Source organism: Lathyrus oleraceus, chromosome 6 (genome assembly GCF_024323335.1).
Source record: "Lathyrus oleraceus cultivar Zhongwan6 chromosome 6, CAAS_Psat_ZW6_1.0, whole genome shotgun sequence".
Taxonomy (NCBI): domain Eukaryota; kingdom Viridiplantae; phylum Streptophyta; class Magnoliopsida; order Fabales; family Fabaceae; genus Lathyrus; species Lathyrus oleraceus.
In genome coordinates, this window is record NC_066584.1 from 386,260,304 (window position 1) to 386,278,117 (window position 17,814).

Below are 17,814 nucleotides of genomic sequence, written 5' to 3' on the forward strand. Positions count from 1 at the left end.
CTTTGTAACATAATAAATATAACTAGCACTTTCAGTCTGAATTCAATATTGATTCGTTGCATTATTAGAGCTTGACAGAATTACAATATAAAATAATTAAATAAGAGAAAAATATAAAATAATGAATATGTTGGAAATTGTTTTGCAATATTAGTTCCAAAATGACAAAAGAGTTAAATAGCATTTAATGATTTGAATTCAATTTTTTAGTTATTGTTTTGTTTGAATTTTGAATTCAATTTTCATATCTTTTCATGAAATAGTGTCATATATGAAACATTGTGTTTTATGGTGAAATGGTGTTGTTTCATCAAAGGTTGCAAACTTTTGAAACAACATCCATATCTCCTATAAATATATGATTCTATTCAGAAAAATAACACAAGAACTAAAAAACGAATTTCTCTTCCAAATTCCAGAAAACCTTCCTTGCATTTCGGGTTCTTCACTTGTCTTGTGCAGACTCGAAATAAGGCTGACATTATCCTGAGTGTTCTTGCATTTTCCAACTCTAAGACATAATAAAAGAGTGCTTGAAATACTTTTAAGGAAAGTGATTCTCAATCACGATTCAGTCCTGGATCCATTTAATTTTACCGAATTTTCTAACAATCTTAAAAGTATTAGTAACATAATGGCTTCAGACGCTGCTGTTTCAAGCATCAAAGTGATGAACCAGGACCTTGTCAAGTTAGATCGATTTGATGGAACAAATTACACAAGATGGCAAGACAAGATGACATTCCTATTGACTGCCCTGAAGGTTCACTATGTTCTTGATCCCGACCTACAACCAATACCTGAACCAACAGAAAATGATTCGGAAGAACTCAAGAAGGAGCGCAAGAAACGCAAGGAGGACGAACTGTTTTGCCGTGGACACATTCTGAATACTTTATCTGATCGTCTCTACGACCTCTACACAGACAATCCATCGGCAACAGAAATATGGAAGGCACTAGAATTCAAGTTCAAGGCTGAAGAGGAAGGTACGAAGAAGTTCTTAATATCTAAATATTTCGATTTTAAATTCTTAGATTCTAAGCCCATTCTTCCCCAAGTGCATGAATTGCAAGTTCTGGTCAATAAAATAAAGGCAGTAAAAATAGACATCCCTGAGACCTTCCAAGTCGGTGCAATTATTGCAAAATTACCACCTTCATGGAAAGGCTACCGAAAGAAATTGTTGCACAGTTCCGAGGACTTCTCCTTGGAGAAAATTCAGAAACATCTTCGAATCGAGGAGGAATCGAAGGAGAGGGAGAAATCAGAACCCCCTACTCATTTCAAAACAAACGCTGTGACCAACAAGGAAAGAAGAGACATGATGGCATGAAGAGTCATCTTGGACCAAAGAAAGAACATAACAAGTTCAAGAACTCTGGCGGTCATAAAGGTCCAAAGAACGGATGTTTCGTATGCGGTAAACCTGGACACTATGCTCGAGATTGCAGACAAAATAAAGCAAAAAATGAGATCAATGCAATTCGATCAGATGATGACATAATTGCTACAGTGAGCGAAATTATGGCAATCAAAGGAAAAGTTCAAGGTTGGTGGTATGACACTTGTGCTACAGTGCATGTTACTTATGACAAGGCTGCATTCAAAACCTATTCTGAAGCAATTGATGGACAAGAGGTACAAATGGGAAATGAAGTCCGCTCTAAAGTTGTTGGAACCGGTTCGGTCGAACTTAACTTCACTTCTGGAAAGAAAGTTACACTTGTAAATGTGCTTCATGTTCCAGACATGAATAGGAATCTTGTTAGTGGGGATTTATTGGGAAAACCGGGTATTAAATCTGTATATGAATCGGGCAAACTTATTTTGATCCGTAATGGTGTATTCATTGGAAAAGGATATTCCGCAGAGGGAATGATCAAACTATGTACTAATGATAATATTATTAATGAAATTTCTAATTCCGTTTACATGCTTGATTCCGTTTCTTTATGGCATAATAGATTAGCACATTGTGGTATTAGTTCTATGAAGAGACTAATTAAATCTGGACTAATTTCATGTAATATAAAGGATTTCAAAAAATGTGAATTATGTGTTGAATCAAAAATGATTAAGAAGCCTTTCAAAAGTGTTGAAAGGAAAACGAAATTACTTGATCTTGTGCACTCAGATTTGTGCGAATTTAATGGCATGTTGACACGTGGAGGGAATAGATACTTTATTACATTCATAGACGATTCCTCTAGATACACTCATGTATATCTCTTAAAGCATAAAGATGATGCATTTAATGCCTTTAAGACCTATAAAGCAGAAGTCGAAAATCAATTAAATAAAAGTATAAAGGTCCTTAGAAGTGATAGGGGCGGCGAATACTTTTCAATTGAATTTGATGCATTCTGTGAAGAGCACGGTATAATACATGAATGTTCGGCACCACGAACACCGCAACAAAATGGCATGGCAGAAAGAAAGAATCGAACATATCAAGAGATGATGAATGCCATGTTGATGCATTCTAAATTACCCCTTAACTTGTGGGGTGAGGCATTATTGTCCGCCTGTCATATAATCAATAGAATTCCGTTAAAGAAAACTGGTATATCTCCATATGAGTCATGGAAAGGCAGAGCGCCAAATATCGATTACTTTAAAGTGTGGGGGTGTGTGGCATACTACAAAAACATGGACCCTAAAAGAACCAAGTTGGGTCCTCGAGGAATAAGATGTGCTTTTGTAGGATATGCACAACACAGTAAAGCATATAGACTCTTAAATCTAGAATCTAATGTAATTGTTGAATCCCGGGATGTAGAATTCTTTGAAAACCTTATCACAAAGGATAAAGGATCGGAGTCGGCCACTAATAAAGAATCTCATGAAGATAACTCTTCTCGGATTGTAGAAATACAAACTGAAGGCACTCCTATAATCATTGAACCACAACCCGAGCCTAGGATAAGCAAGAGAATTCGGAAAACAAAGAATCTAGGACCAGATGAGATTGATTCTCAATCTATTTCCTTTTATCTTGTTGAGGGAAATTGTAAGAACTTTGTTCAACGCATTCCGATTATTCTTCAAGTGGAAGATGATCCAAAAACTTATAAGGAAGCAATAACTTCAAGGGACTCCACTTTTTGGAAAGATGCTATCCAAGATGAAATGGATTCAATTGTATCAAACCACACTTGGGAACTTGTTGACTTACCTAAGGGATCAAGGCCCATTGGATGCAAGTGGGTGTTTAAGAAGAAATACCATAGCGATGGTACTCTAAACACTTATAAAGCCAGATTAGTGGCAAAAGGATTTAGACAGAAAGAAGGCATAGATTACTTCGACACATACGCACCAGTAGCAAGAACAACTACTATTAGATTGTTGTTTGCCTTAGCATCTTTGAATGATCTTATAATCCATCAGATGGATGTTAAAACAGCGTTCCTAAATGGAGATCTCGATGAGGAAATCTACATGGAACAACCGGAAGGCTACCTGCTTCCTGGAAATGAACAAAAGGTGTGTAAACTTGTCAAATCCTTATACGGACTAAAACAAGCACCAAAACAGTGGCATCAAAAATTTGACTCTGTAATACTCTCAAATGGATTTATTCCTAATTCTTGTGACAAGTGTTTATACACAAAGACGTGCAAAACCACTGTAATATTCCTTTGTCTCTATGTCGACGATATGTTGATCATTAGTAATGATTTAAAAGGAATCTTAGAAACAAAGAAGTTTCTAACATCCACTTTCAAGATGAAAGATCTTGGACTTGTTGACACAATTTTAGGGATTAAGGTTAAGCGAAATAGTGGGGGTTATGAACTTAGTCAAACCCACTATATTGAGAAAATGCTTGATAAGTTTAAACATCTAAACTTTAAGGAAGTAACCACTCCATTTGATCATGCCAACAAACTTCAAAAGAATAATGGAAGATCAGTGGCTCAATTGGAATATGCAAGTGCAATAGGGTGTCTAATGTACCTAATGCAATGTACCAGACCCGACATATCATTTGCAGTCAGTAAAATGAGTCGATTTACTAGTAATCCAAGTAATGAACATTGGAAGGCAATTACAAGGATTTTTGGCTATCTACTGAAAACCAAGGACCTTGGTCTTCACTATGGAAGGTTCCCTGCCATATTAGAAGGATACACTGATGCGAGTTGGATATCTAATATTGGAGACCATAAATCTACAACTGGATGGATATTTACACTTGCTGGTGGAGCAATTTCTTGGAAGAGCAAGAAACAAACATGCATTACACTTTCGACCATGGAATCAGAGTTTGTGGCTCTCGCTTCCGCCGGTCAAGAAGCGGAATGGTTGAGGGATCTTCTGTTGGAAGTTCCATTGGCTAAAGACAATGTCTCAAAAGTGATGATACATTGCGATAGCCAAGCCACATTAGCAAGAGCATTCAGCGAAGTGTATAATGGAAAGTCTAGACATATAGGACTTAGACATTCGTTCGTAAGAAAATTGATTAAGGATGGAATCATTTCACTCACCTACATACGAACATGCTATAACTTAGCAGATCCGTTTACTAAGCCACTGGCCAGAGACTTAGTACGAACAACCTCGAGAGGAATGGGGTTGAAACTCCTTAAATAAAGGTTCCGACAGCGGCAGCAACCCAATCTTATGTTAACAAAACATTAACTTCAAGATTCAATGGGTAACAACAAGTCGTTGAATTGGATGTAAGTCAAGAATTTAGGAAATAAGGTTGACTGTGTTGAATTGAGGGTTGAGGTTTCCAAAACCTCTTAATGAAGTTCATTAACGAAGAAGAGTATCTATTGGAAAGGATGCTATATGAACCTCACCTATGTGAATTTTGAGATGGTGCCGTCTCAAAGTGAGAGTTGGAGTTTCTCTCATAAAAAAATTCATGAAAAGGATAGCATATGGCCATAAATAAGTGCTAAGCGAGATATGTAAAGGAAGAACCTTTAAAGAGTGTGTGTAAGGTAACGCCGGTCTGATCCCATGGATTAATGGTTTAAAAGCTTTGCTACCAAACATTCCGATTAAACTCTGCGTTATCCTCACTAAGGTTAAGTTTAAAATCGAAAGATACCTAACTGTATTAACACTTTTTATATTTCACTATCTGGAATGATTTTTGTCATTATTAGAACTAGTGGGGGATTGTTGGAAATTGTTTTGCAATATTAGTTCCAAAATGACAAAAGAGTTAAATAGCATTTAATGATTTGAATTCAATTTTTTAGTTATTGTTTTGTTTGAATTTTGAATTCAATTTTCATATCTTTTCATGAAATAGTGTCATATATGAAACATTGTGTTTTATGGTGAAATGGTGTTGTTTCATCAAAGGTTGCAAACTTTTGAAACAACATCCATATCTCCTATAAATATATGATTCTATTCAGAAAAATAACACAAGAACTAAAAAACGAATTTCTCTTCCAAATTCCAGAAAACCTTCCTTGCATTTCGGGTTCTTCACTTGTCTTGTGCAGACTCGAAATAAGGCTGACATTATCCTGAGTGTTCTTGCATTTTCCAACTCTAAGACATAATAAAAGAGTGCTTGAAATACTTTTAAGGAAAGTGATTCTCAATCACGATTCAGTCCTGGATCCATTTAATTTTACCGAATTTTCTAACAGAATATACAGGAGAAAAAAAGAGACGAATACCAACTTTCAATTATATTATGCTTTTAATGTATATATTTTACCATAGTTTATTTATAGGACATAAATTATATTATTTAGGGATACTTTCAAGTTTTAGGTGGAGACACGCTGTTTCTTAGGTGAAAGGAAAAGTCTTTTTAGGATTTTCTGGTCACCATCTCGGAGGTGGTTAGATGGGGTTAAAAAGATGTTTGGGTCTGAAAATTAGATTTGATATCGAGGTTTTCGATGAGATCTAGTTATGATATTCTCTTGGCTTTGTCTGGTTCTAAGAAAGCTAGGTTGGAGTTGTGGGGTCTTGGTAGGATTTGGAAGAGTTGAGCATCATATCAAGTCATATTTTTTATTTTCTTGTCAGTTATTTCAAAATAGGTTATTGACTAGGCAGAATCTCCTGAGGCTTCAAATTGAATTGTGTCTGGTTTTGTTAATTTGGAGTGTGAAGTGTTCATGGGGCAGGTGGAGTCGGCATATCATTTGTTTGTCTTATGTGCGGTTGCCTCGGTGGTATGGTAGATAGTGTTTAGGTGGTGTTAGCTCCAATTTCAACGCCTGATATGGATTAAGGGAATTAAATAAGAAAAGAAGCTCCTATGAAGAAATTGAATACTTCGACAAAATTATAAAGTTTGAAATTCCAGTCGAAAATACCTTGATACAAGGGTAAAGGTGTTTTGTGGACTTAGAAATGTTTCCAGCAGTAGGGAAACAGAAGCATCACTAACGGCAGTTCGACAAGAGATGTGAATTCAAATAAGGGAGAGGATTCTTTGTTCTTATCTAAACTGATGAGCATACGTGGGGCATGGTGGGCGATCGCGCGCATGTAGAGTGCCACTTGTCTCAATCTGGTGAATAGATTGTTAGAAGCGGTTATTTCGATTAGTAGAAATAGGAAGCCTTAGTGTTAGGATAAGGTGTGTTCAAAAACTATACAAATTCATCAAATTACCCAGAATATCTGTGTGTAGAGAAAGTGGAAATTGAAAATGTACGTTTGATGTTGCACCATATTTTTACTCAAAGCAATTTAATCAATCTTTTCTTTAGTTTTCAGAAATTTATCTTCTTCGCCATTTATTTTCTAGTACTTTCCTTGCTTTCCTTGTGTTATCTTTCCTTTATATTCTTTAACAAGTCATTTAAGTATGAACCATGTCGAAGTGTTTATCACTTATCAAACTTTGCCCTAAAAACAATTAGCACATGTCCTAGGATCAATCTGATCGATCCTGTAAGTAACCAAAAAATTTTAATTTGGAAGATCAGTTGTTGTTTATCAATTTTCACGGTAAACAGGTAGGTGGAGGGGCCTCATCCTTTTCCATATTCAATTTTAAGGTTGTTTGAATTGTTTAGGATCTGGATCAAGGTAAATAAGTGGCTTTAGCTTTGGTATGGATCTGACATTAAGCAATTTTGACAGTTTAGAAAATGTGAAATAAGGTTCTTTTTTGTCAAGTTTTTTTTTGGTTAATCACTAGATATCTTTGATCATTAGCTTGATGTGGAAGTAGGCTTAGCGCATGCTCCTTGTTTTGGAGTTTCTATGTTTGACTGGGAGGTAGACTCGGCTAGGTGTGTGGGAAGCTAGGGTGTGTTGGATAGCAACTACTCTCCTTTTGTTTCACGTAGGTGCTTATATCTTTCTCCTTTCAGCCTGCTATCTTCGATGATTCCTTGCGACTGAGTCTTTAGGATAAACTGGCTTGTTAGGCTAGTTGGCTTGATTTTTCCTTTCCCGTTTGTTCTGTTATTTTGCTCTTCAATTTTCTATTTTGACCTAATTTTTGCTAGGTGTTTTTTTAGCACTTCTGATGCTATTTGTTTTTCTAATATATTTTGTAACTTTTATCTCTCTATATTTATATACATGAGTTATGCTTTGCTATTAAAATATTGAATGGCTAAAGAATATGGACATACACTAAATATTTATTGCACTTCTTCTTAAATATTAATAAAATATATATCATTTATATTAGTTTTTCAAAAATTTCAATATGCAAAGTTACTTTACAAAAATGAGCTGTTATATCTTCATTATTCAACTATTCACCAAATTTACATATAATATTGTACTCATAAAATTGTTGCAATAAATTTTTTTAGAAACAAAGAAATGTCTTTAAGTCTTTTATGTGTATTGAATCAAACTTCAATTGAAATACATTTTTAACTTGTTTCATCTAGTACTTTAAAAGTAAGCTTTAGGGTGGTTTTAAGTTCTTTAAGAATCGGTTTTCTAAGTTCGGAAATTATATACCTTTTCTTGATGGGGTTATTTTACCTGGTCTCTCGTCTTAGGAGACAGAGAAATCACTTGTTAGGTTTGTCCCCTCTGAAGTAGATGAGGTGGTTGCAGGTTTAGACAGGTGTAAAACCTCAGGTCTATGTCTGCAACCACCTCTTAAATATTTATAGTACTCCTTCTTAAATATCCATAAAATTTATATCTTATTAAAATATAATTAGGAAAAATACTTAAATAGTCTTTTGGTCGCTGTAAGTTAGCGAGATTTTAATTTTGGTCTCTGTATCTTTTTTTTTAGTTTGAGTCCCTATATCTCACTTTTGTGTTGATTTTAGTCCTTAAAGGTAAAATCCGCAGAAAACCTGCAAATTTTAACTTTAGGGACTAAATTCAACACAAAAAATTAGATATAGAGACTCAGATAAAAAAAATTATAAGGATCAAAATCAAAAACTCGCTAACTTACGGAGACCAACAAACTATTTTAGCCTAGGAAAAATTTCATAAAAAAATCCTAATAAAAAAAGAATATATGTCATATGTATATCTATCCCCCACACATTTAATTATATTTGAGACATTTACGACTAATCATTTATACTAGTTTTTTAAAAATTTCAATTTATAGAGTTATTTTATAAAATAAGTTGTTATATCTTCGTTATTCTACTATTCAACAAATTTACAATACATATAGTATTGTCCTCATAAAACTGTTGCGATAAAAAAAATTTAGAAACAAAGAAAGGTCTTTAAGTCTTTTATGTGTATTGAAACAAACTTCAATCAAAATACATTATTAATTTGTTTCATATAGTACTTTAAAAATAAGCTTTAAGGTGGTTTTCAAGTACTTTAAGAATCGATTTCCTGAGTTCAGAAATTATATACCTTTTCAGAAACAAAACGATTTCCCCAGCAGAGTCGCCACTTAATTTCTGTAATGGGAAATTCATGATCATCAAGCTATTGACAAGCTAAAGATCAATTAACAAGAGTTGTCACCACGTTTTTATTGTTTCCAAGGGAAAAAGGAAAAAAGTACGAACAAAACCCAATTAATAAGAAGTTTTCAAATAAAAACTAATAAAAGTCAAAGATCACAGGTAAGGGGGTTGGTTACACAGAGGTAAGGTGTTAGCACCCAAAGTGTCCTAGGTACTCCTAGGGAACCCTTTTTGTGTGCATATGTATTTTGTACAAAGTGATGTTTACAAACAAATAGAATGGGGGGATGAGAAAAGAATTCATTAATTATAATTTTGTGTTTGACAAGACCTTCGGTCTTGTGCCTACGTACCAACATATAAATGAGGGATCAAAACCTCATAGTTTGTGCTAGAAATTTCAAAATGAGTGTGTTGGTTTTTAGCAAAATTTAAGTTTGAAAGGCACAAAGGCCTAAAATGGTTTGAATGAGTTAGTTCTTTTTTTGGCTTTTTTGAAGGTTTAAGTCAAGTATAGTTAAGTTCATTTACAAGTTTGATTTAAGAAAAGAAGTTTGAAAATGCAATGGCATAAGGCCAAAGTTTCTATCTTTTTGCAAAGTGGTCAAAGTTTAGAACAAAAGTAGTTCATACAAAGAAGGTTTTAAAAATGGAGGGAAAGATTTTGAAATTAAAAAAATGGGGAGAAGATGAAGAGACTACCCTATGCACAAAATTTAAAAGTTTAAAGTTGAAAAGATCTGACCAAATGGGAGCCATCCGAAAGACAAGTATGTCATTAGAAACCCAAAATTCCCTTGGACTTTTAGAATCAAGCAACACACAAATGCATAATTATATCAATCTTGAAGAGAAAAGGCATCAAATAAAGATGGCCTCATCCAAGCTTATCCACTTCAAAGATCTTCTTCAAAATAGCTCATGCAATAGATGAATTCCACAAGTCACAGGTTCAACATAACAACTTAATAATGATCAATGTTGTAGATGAATCTGGAGAGATCTTGAATGATGTATCAGATGAATTCAAACTTGCAAGTTCTTGGTTCTTCAAAAAATTGGCATTGCCCAAGTCCATTAGCAAAGGAATATTGCCTAAGTTCTAGGTCCAATTGGGTAAGATCAAAACAACAGTCCACTCAAATGTCTTTTAGGGTTTTTGTTATTATTATGTGCATTAATGGTCAAAGACCAATCAAACAAACAAAGCAACAAAGTATATCACACAATATGGTCCAAGTGGACAAAGTGAAAATTGCATAAACATAAACAATTATAATGATATGTACAATGACAAATGATAATAGAACAATAAAAGTAAATTGCATTAAAAATAAAAGCTTGAAAGTAAAAGTTAATGGTTAGTAAGTTAATAGTTAGTTTTGTTTTGCTTTTTGATTTCAAGACATTCTTTGGAGAACACTCAACCCACTTGCCACAAGCATGGATCCTTGAACCAAAACATCTTCCAAAGGAAGGAAAGAAGGCCAAGTTTCCACACAATACCATGGAAGAGGGGAGACTTACAATCTCACTAACTAGAATGCATATGCCTTTTATGTCATAAATTTAGCGCTATGTTAAGCAATCGTAATTAGACTTATGTAGAAGTCACAACTATTTGAGGCCGGGCAATAAACTTTTGGTGTTAATGCATGTTAGAGACATAGTATTAAGAACTATGCTCATTAAACATACCACACACAAAAATATGCAAAAGAGTGTGGCCTAATCTCATCCATACTCATGTTAATCTTTCAATCAACTAGCATTAGGACTTTGAGATGTCATTGGCCAATGGAAATGAATGGATGAAGAAGGGGAATGAGATGAAGAGGGAAATGGATGAATGAGATCACAAATTGATCAAAGGAGGACTTTTACCAAATTAATATTATTCATTCATTTTGGGAGATGGAATGTACATTCCATCAATCCCATAAATCCAATAATATTAACTTGACAAAGTCAAATCAACCTTAACCAAGGCCCAACAACAAATGAGAAACTCCAACAAGTCAATACAAATGGCCAACACAATTTAAATGACATTTATTCAATTAAAAATATTAAAATAATGCATTAAATTCAAATATGTTTTGTCCAAATCCTAAAATCACATCAAAACATCAAATAAATGGCCATGTGATTTATCATAGGTCAAACAAGGTCAAAGGACCTTAGATAAAAAAATTCATAATTTTTGGACACTTAAAAATATTTTTAAACAATTAAAAACAAAAGAAAAATCAATTAATTCATGGAAAATATTAATAATGATGCAAAAAATAATTTTAATTCAGAATATGAAAGAGAAAAATATTTAAATTTTTTTGGTGAAAGTCCCATATTTTTTGGATCAATATTAAATTTATTATGAATTATTGAAAAAAATGGAATTAAATGGAAATTCAGAAAATGCAAAAATATGTGGACCATCAGATCTCCCTCATTAATTGAGGTGGCAGATCTGATGATCCACAACGCGCGTTCCACCAATCTCCTAGTCAATTGCGTGGCAAACATGGTATTCGCAAGGAACGACTGAGATTATAATGTGGAGCAAGGATCACACGGTTTAGACCAAAGACACCTCATCACCGGAGCCAGAGCTCCGGTTGTCTTCTCCGGCGAGCTTCGCCGGACTGGTCATCATGAACCATCACCAAAATTTTAAACATGGACATGATTTTAAAGAGAAAACATCATTGAGCACGAATATCACCTCCATTTCTTCCAATTCCAACCATATTGAGAGATATGTGGAATTGAAAAATGAGGTTCATGATCTGAGTTGCTTCAATTTGGCCTAAAAGCAACTCAAACACCTTGCCTACATTGGTAGGACTTCAACCAACACAATAATCAATAGAATTGAGCAAGAAACAAGGAGAATCGAAGAGTTCAAATTTTCTGCAAATTACCTTCAATGGAGGTCTGAGCTTGCTAAATCTTGATATGAATCATGCTTTGCTTCACTTCAATTGCTTGCAGAAGAGGAAAGGAAAGGCTTAGAATCAATGGACTCCTGGAGAATTGAATTCCAAAACAGTGGAGATTCAAGCTCAAATTCAACTGAATTTTTCAGGTTTATCCTCTTAATGTGAAGGGTTTTCTGTGGGGATTCAAAGCTGGTGCAAGGTGTCTGTGATTTCTGAGCATGAGGGCTTCAGTTTATAGAGAATTCAAATGATATTTGCACACTCTTTCAACTTTCAAATTTTGGCAAAATGATGCAAGCATGGCTGCATGGGTGCGCATAGGCCCATGGAATGATTGTTTGAAAGTCCAAAATAAAGTTCAAATGCTTTGGAGATGGATTGGATTGCAAGGCAATTGAGCATTGTCATTTGAAGTTTGATCCATGCCACATGATACCAGCCTATTTAAGCCATGCACAGTCTATGCATTTCTCATCCAAAATGCATGAAGTTTAGCTCGTTGGAAAGGTGAGGTCAAGAGGAATAAGTTTGATGTTGAACACTTTTTCATTTGAATCTTGTAACTTGGAGATATTTGAGGTGGAAGTTTGGAAAAATTTGACATATCAAAAATTTCCTAAGTGTCAAGCCATATGTCTCAATATTCCACCTTGCTTAACTTTTTATGGGAGCTTCAAATGAGAAAAGTGTCTTCATCAAAGTTGTAGACATCTAAAAGAACTTTAAAATAGTCACCAATTTGATGTCATTTGGATTTTAAATGATAGAGTTATGCATTTTTGAAGTTTGGCAAAATCACTTGATCCATGGTATAGGTCAAAAGTGACCTATAATGTAGCCTCATATCACATGTTCAAAGAAGTTGAATTAGCTCTCACTCCAAACATCAAAGTTGAAGTAGAAATATTGAATTTGATTTTTCAACTTTGAAATATTTCATATCATAGAAATTGAGCAAGTTATGGCCTTGGGAAGTTGACTTTCAAATTAGGGTTTAGACAAAATGACCTATAATGTTTCAACATAGAAAATGATTTTCCAATAAAAACTAGATCTAGGTCTCAAAATGAATGTTGTTTGAAATGTCATTTAGAGTAAGTTTTATCTTGGAATCATTTTCATATGGTGAAAAGTGTAGGAGATAGGGTCTAGGGAGGCTCAGTTTTGATCAGATGAATTCATCTGGCCAACCACCATCAGTCAACTTGCTAATTTCCAATTCTCTTGACTTTCTTGGCTCATGGCATATCATATATGCATAATATGATGAAATTTGAAGTGTCCCTTGAGAAATTTGATCAATTGGTGAGATAGCTTGTTGGAAAAGTTACTCAAGATACCTAGTCAAACTAGGGTTTCCAAGGCAAATCACCCTCAAACTCTTGAAACAAACTTGATCAATATAACTTGTAGAAACAATTAGGACTCATATATGATGTTCATAACCATTTTTGAATCAATTCTTGATTGTGCTCTTTATTCATGAGGGTCTCAAACCCTAGATGTGATCAATGAATCAATAAGATCATGCCCTACCTACAAAAAGAGTTAGATAGATGCAAAGACATATTTTTGGTATTTTGGTTAGTGAAATGATAAAATACAAGTATGATATAATCACAAAGTGCTTGGTGATCTCTCCCAAAACAAACCCAATGAAAGAGGGGTAAGGAGGATGCCAAGTTATGATCCCAATGCCAATGCTTATGATGGAAATGCATGAGGGATCTTAGGGTCAAAATTGGGGTCTCACAGCTGCCCATATTTAAGGACATTCTAACTGAGGAGGCGAAGGTTAAAATCTTCATGTCGACTCAGTAGGATGGGCTTAAATAACAACATAGAGAAACGGATTTTGGTCCCTAAGAGACCTCATGATGCATATGATATGAATGCAAAAGTTAATGCTCTGTGGGGAAATATTGCCACAAAGTAAAAGAAATCAGAGAGATCGAAAATCCGAAGGAGCACAATGCATTCCATAAGGAAAACTTACTGGGGAGACAGAGACTCTGAGGGGATAAAATGGACTTATGCGTAGGCCAGGCTACGACTTAAAACTGCTGGGGGACTCGAGGGGATCCATATAACAATGGAAAGACTCAGTCGGGGAAAACACGAATAAGTTAGGATAAAACTGAAGTATTCGACTCATGCAGGGGAACAACGATTTCACTAAGGATAACGCACTCAACTCAATTGGGGAGAAAAATAAAATTTCAACACAGGAGTAGTAGAAATCTATCATCTACTACCTGCTACTGGGTAGGAAGATAATAAAGATCTGACAGGGAGAACATCCGTCATCGGTTAGGATGAACACATAAAGGATGACTCGCTGAGGACCGCCAGGAGGAAATACTCACTACCGGTTATTGGGTAAGAATGGCCTTGCTGGGGAAAATGCTAAAAATAGGATTTACAACTACCAGTTACTGGGCAGAAGACCAAAAGGATGAGAGTATCCGTCATCGGTTAAGATGAACATATCAAGGATAAACTCGAAAGGGAAGAAAACCCGTCATCGATTAGGATGAACATATCAAGGATTATCTTGCATAGGCAATGTCGAGGAGGATATCCGTCATCGGTTAGGATGAACATATCAAGGATATACCAACCGAACAATAAAAAGGGGAATTACATCTATCGAAAACTGGATAGAAAACCGTCGGAGAGAGAATCCATCATCGGTTAGGATGAACATATCAAGGATCAACTTTGTGAGGGGACAAAGTAGGATTTATAACTATCGGTTACTAGGTAGAAGACCAACCAAAGAGAAAATCTGTCACCGGTTAAAGTGAACATATCAAGGATAGACTCTGAAAAGGGGAATGAAAGTAGGGATTACATCTATCAGTTAATGGATAGAATACCACAAGGAGAAGAAAACCCGTCATTGGTTAAGATGAACATATCAAGGATTAACTTTCTGAAGAACAAAAATAGGAATTACAACTACCTTTTTACTGGGTAGAATACCACAAGGAGAGAATATTTGTCACTGATTAAAGTGAACATATCAAGGATAGACTCTTGCGGGGGAAGGAAAGATATCAGTCACTGGTTAGGATGAACATATCAAGGATATACTTTCTGGGGACTCTACTGGAGAGAAAAATAGTACTTTTGTCGGGTATTGGGCAAGAAGTAACAAACTGCAAACTAAGAAGAATATTACCCGTTACTGGGTAATATACTCTTAGGGGACCAAGATATCTATCTAGGTAAGAGCTATAAAGAAAACGGTCAATCAAGACTCAACCCAATGAGGACATAACTCAAGGGGAGTAATTCCACCCAGAAAATTTACTTGAGAGGAAACTGAAATAACAATCATCCACTAGGAAACAAACTCAGTGGGGAAACAGAGGAAGGTTAAAGTCCTTTCTGCTTAGGGGCTGACACTCTACAATTGAAGGAGGACAGACACCATATTTGGTATGGGGATGAAGTACCGCCATAACTGAGAATGAGAATCTCAAACAAATCAAATATGAAGATGCAGGATATGCAACTCATGAATTTATATGAATGTATATGCATATATGGTGATTATGCTGACAAAACGATCACAAAGGATACAGAGGTGTCGCAAAGAAATTGAACCATCGGTACAATCCTCGGTCAATCCACAAAAATCATGGAGACAAACTGCTGGAGAAAAGTGGGAGATCAACATCCCGAAGGCTCAAACCTGGCTGGGGAAGGAGATCCGTCGAGGATAAAACATCCAAACCGTAGGGAATTTTAGGTCAGTACCATAAAAAGGGAGACAACCCTACTGGGGAACAAATCAAACAGCTACTCAAAAACCAGGAGGATCAACCAACCCACCTTGGGGACAAGGACACGCCACAGGGTATCTGAATCAACCAACTCAGCTGGGGAAACGGAAGAAAACTCCACTGGGGGATCAAACACTCCACTGGGGAACTGAATCTATTAGCTAGGAACAACAACACTCTGCTGAGGAAATGAATCAACACTGATGTCTAGAGATACCCGAAGAGTTACTGCTTGGGGAACCTCAGATGCTTCGCATTTAAGAACTTGCTTTTCACTGAAATGCTATTGATATTACTGTTACTCCCTTTGGAAAAGTTTTTGCTTTTATATATTAAAGAAATCTGGATTTGATTTAAAATTTAATTTTAAAATGATCATAATTAAAATTTAAAACTATTAGCTGAAGTAAATAAGAGTATAAACAATTGGATAAAAGCTCAACTTTATTTAATAGAATGGTAGTCTGTAAATGACAAGACTCCATAGATTTTTAAAAAGTTGAAAATGGTAATTTACATGAAAAAGGGTTACATTGAATACAAATGATCCTTAATCCTTCTACCAAATCTTGATATCCACTGTGCTCTTGACTGCTGCTGAAGATGAGCCGATGTCAACCTTTGTGCTCAAACAAGTCTTCAAAATAACTGAAGATCAGCAAAATGCAGTTACTTGCCATAATCCCTAATTTTTGCATAAGTTGCCCCAAGGTGGGGTACTCAACTTATCGGGAAATTATTTATGTTTTTATGTCTCTAATTTTTGTCTGGATCGCCCTTTCGGGTTTTCAATCCACCGAGACGCTCATTTTTGCCTAAGCCGCCCTTTCGGGTTTTCAACTTAGCGAGTTGTTCTTTTACTTTTTAGGCGAAGTATTTCTTGACTGCATTTGCGTTCACATGATGAGTGAACTCTTCACCATCCATAGTTGTAAGAATCAATGCACCACCTGAAAAGGCTCTCTTAACAACATATGGGCCTTCATAATTGGGAGTCCATTTTCCTCTAGAATCTGGTTTGAACGATAAAATCTTCTTGAGCACAAGGTCTCCTTCTCTGAACACTCGAGGTTTGACCTTCTTATCAAAAGCTTTCTTCATCCTCTGCTGATATAACTGACCATGACACATGGCAATTAACCTCTTCTCTTCTATTAAATTCAGCTGGTCAAACCTGGTCTGACACCATTCAGCTTCAGTCAACTTGGCTTCCATGAGCACACGCAACGAAGGAATCTCAACCTCGACGGGGAGTACTGCTTCCATACCATATACAAGAGAGAAATGGGTTGCCCCTGTTGAAGTGCGGACGGATGTACGATACCCATGCAAAGCAAATGGGAGCATCTCATGCCAATCCTTATACGTGACAACCATCTTCTGGATAATCTTCTTGATGTTCTTATTCGCAAATTCAACAACCCCATTCACCTTGGGTCTATAGGGAGAAGAATTATGATGTGCAATCTTAAAGTCTTTACAAAGAGCTTCCACCGTATTATTATTCAAGTTCGATCCATTATCAGTAAAGATCTTACTTGGCACACCATAACGAAATATAATCTGATTCTTGATAAACCTTACAACAACTTGCTTGGTCACATTTGCATACGATGCCACTTCAACCCATTTTGTGAAGTAATCAATTGCTACTAAAATGAAACGATGTCCATTCGAAGCTTTGGGCTCAATCACCCCAATCATATCAATTCCCCACATGGAGAAGGGCCATGGGGAAGAGATAACATTCAATAATGTCGGAGGAACATGAATCTTATCAGCATAAATTTGACACTTGTGGCACTTCTTCACAAACTTGCAACAATCAGATTCCATTGTCAGCCAATAGTAACCTGCTCGCAACATCTTCTTCGCCATTGCATGTCCATTGGAATGAGTACCAAAGGAACCTTCATGCACTTCGGTCATCAACAAGTCTGCTTCGTGTCTATCCACGCATCTGAGCAAAACCACGTCGAAGTTTCTCTTGTACAATACATCATCATTCAAGTAGAAATTACCGGCTAATCTTCTCAAAGTCTTCTTATCTTTCAAAGATGCCCCAGGCTGGTAAATCTGACTTTGGAGGAAACATTTGATGTCGTAGTACCATGGCTTCTCATCTTTGACCTTTTCAACAGCAAACACATGAGCTGGCCTATCAAGACGCATCACCGACAAATTGGGAACTTCATTCCAATACTTCACTACAATCATTGATGC

The 17,814-nt window shown here is 35.7% G+C and overlaps 1 protein-coding gene across 1 annotated transcript; it reads left to right on the top strand.

Annotated features, from left to right (window-relative positions):
• Positions 1 to 634: 634 nt before the first annotated feature.
• On the top strand, positions 635 to 1,336 carry LOC127095787 (uncharacterized). The gene is made up of 2 exons (XM_051034428.1): positions 635 to 989; positions 1,038 to 1,336. Exons 1-2 carry the CDS (start codon positions 635 to 637, stop codon positions 1,334 to 1,336), a joined length of 654 nt encoding a protein of 217 aa, XP_050890385.1.
• Positions 1,337 to 17,814: the final 16,478 nt, after the last annotated feature.

Excerpts from the sequence above, each read along its gene's own strand:
- LOC127095787 (XM_051034428.1), top strand. The coding sequence starts at position 635 with ATGGCTTCAGACGCTGCTGTTTCAAGCATCAAAGTGATGAACCAGGAC. Across the intron at positions 990-1,037 it reads GTTCAAGGCTGAAGAGGAAG|ATTCTAAGCCCATTCTTCCC; the intron begins GTACGAAGAAGT and ends TTAAATTCTTAG.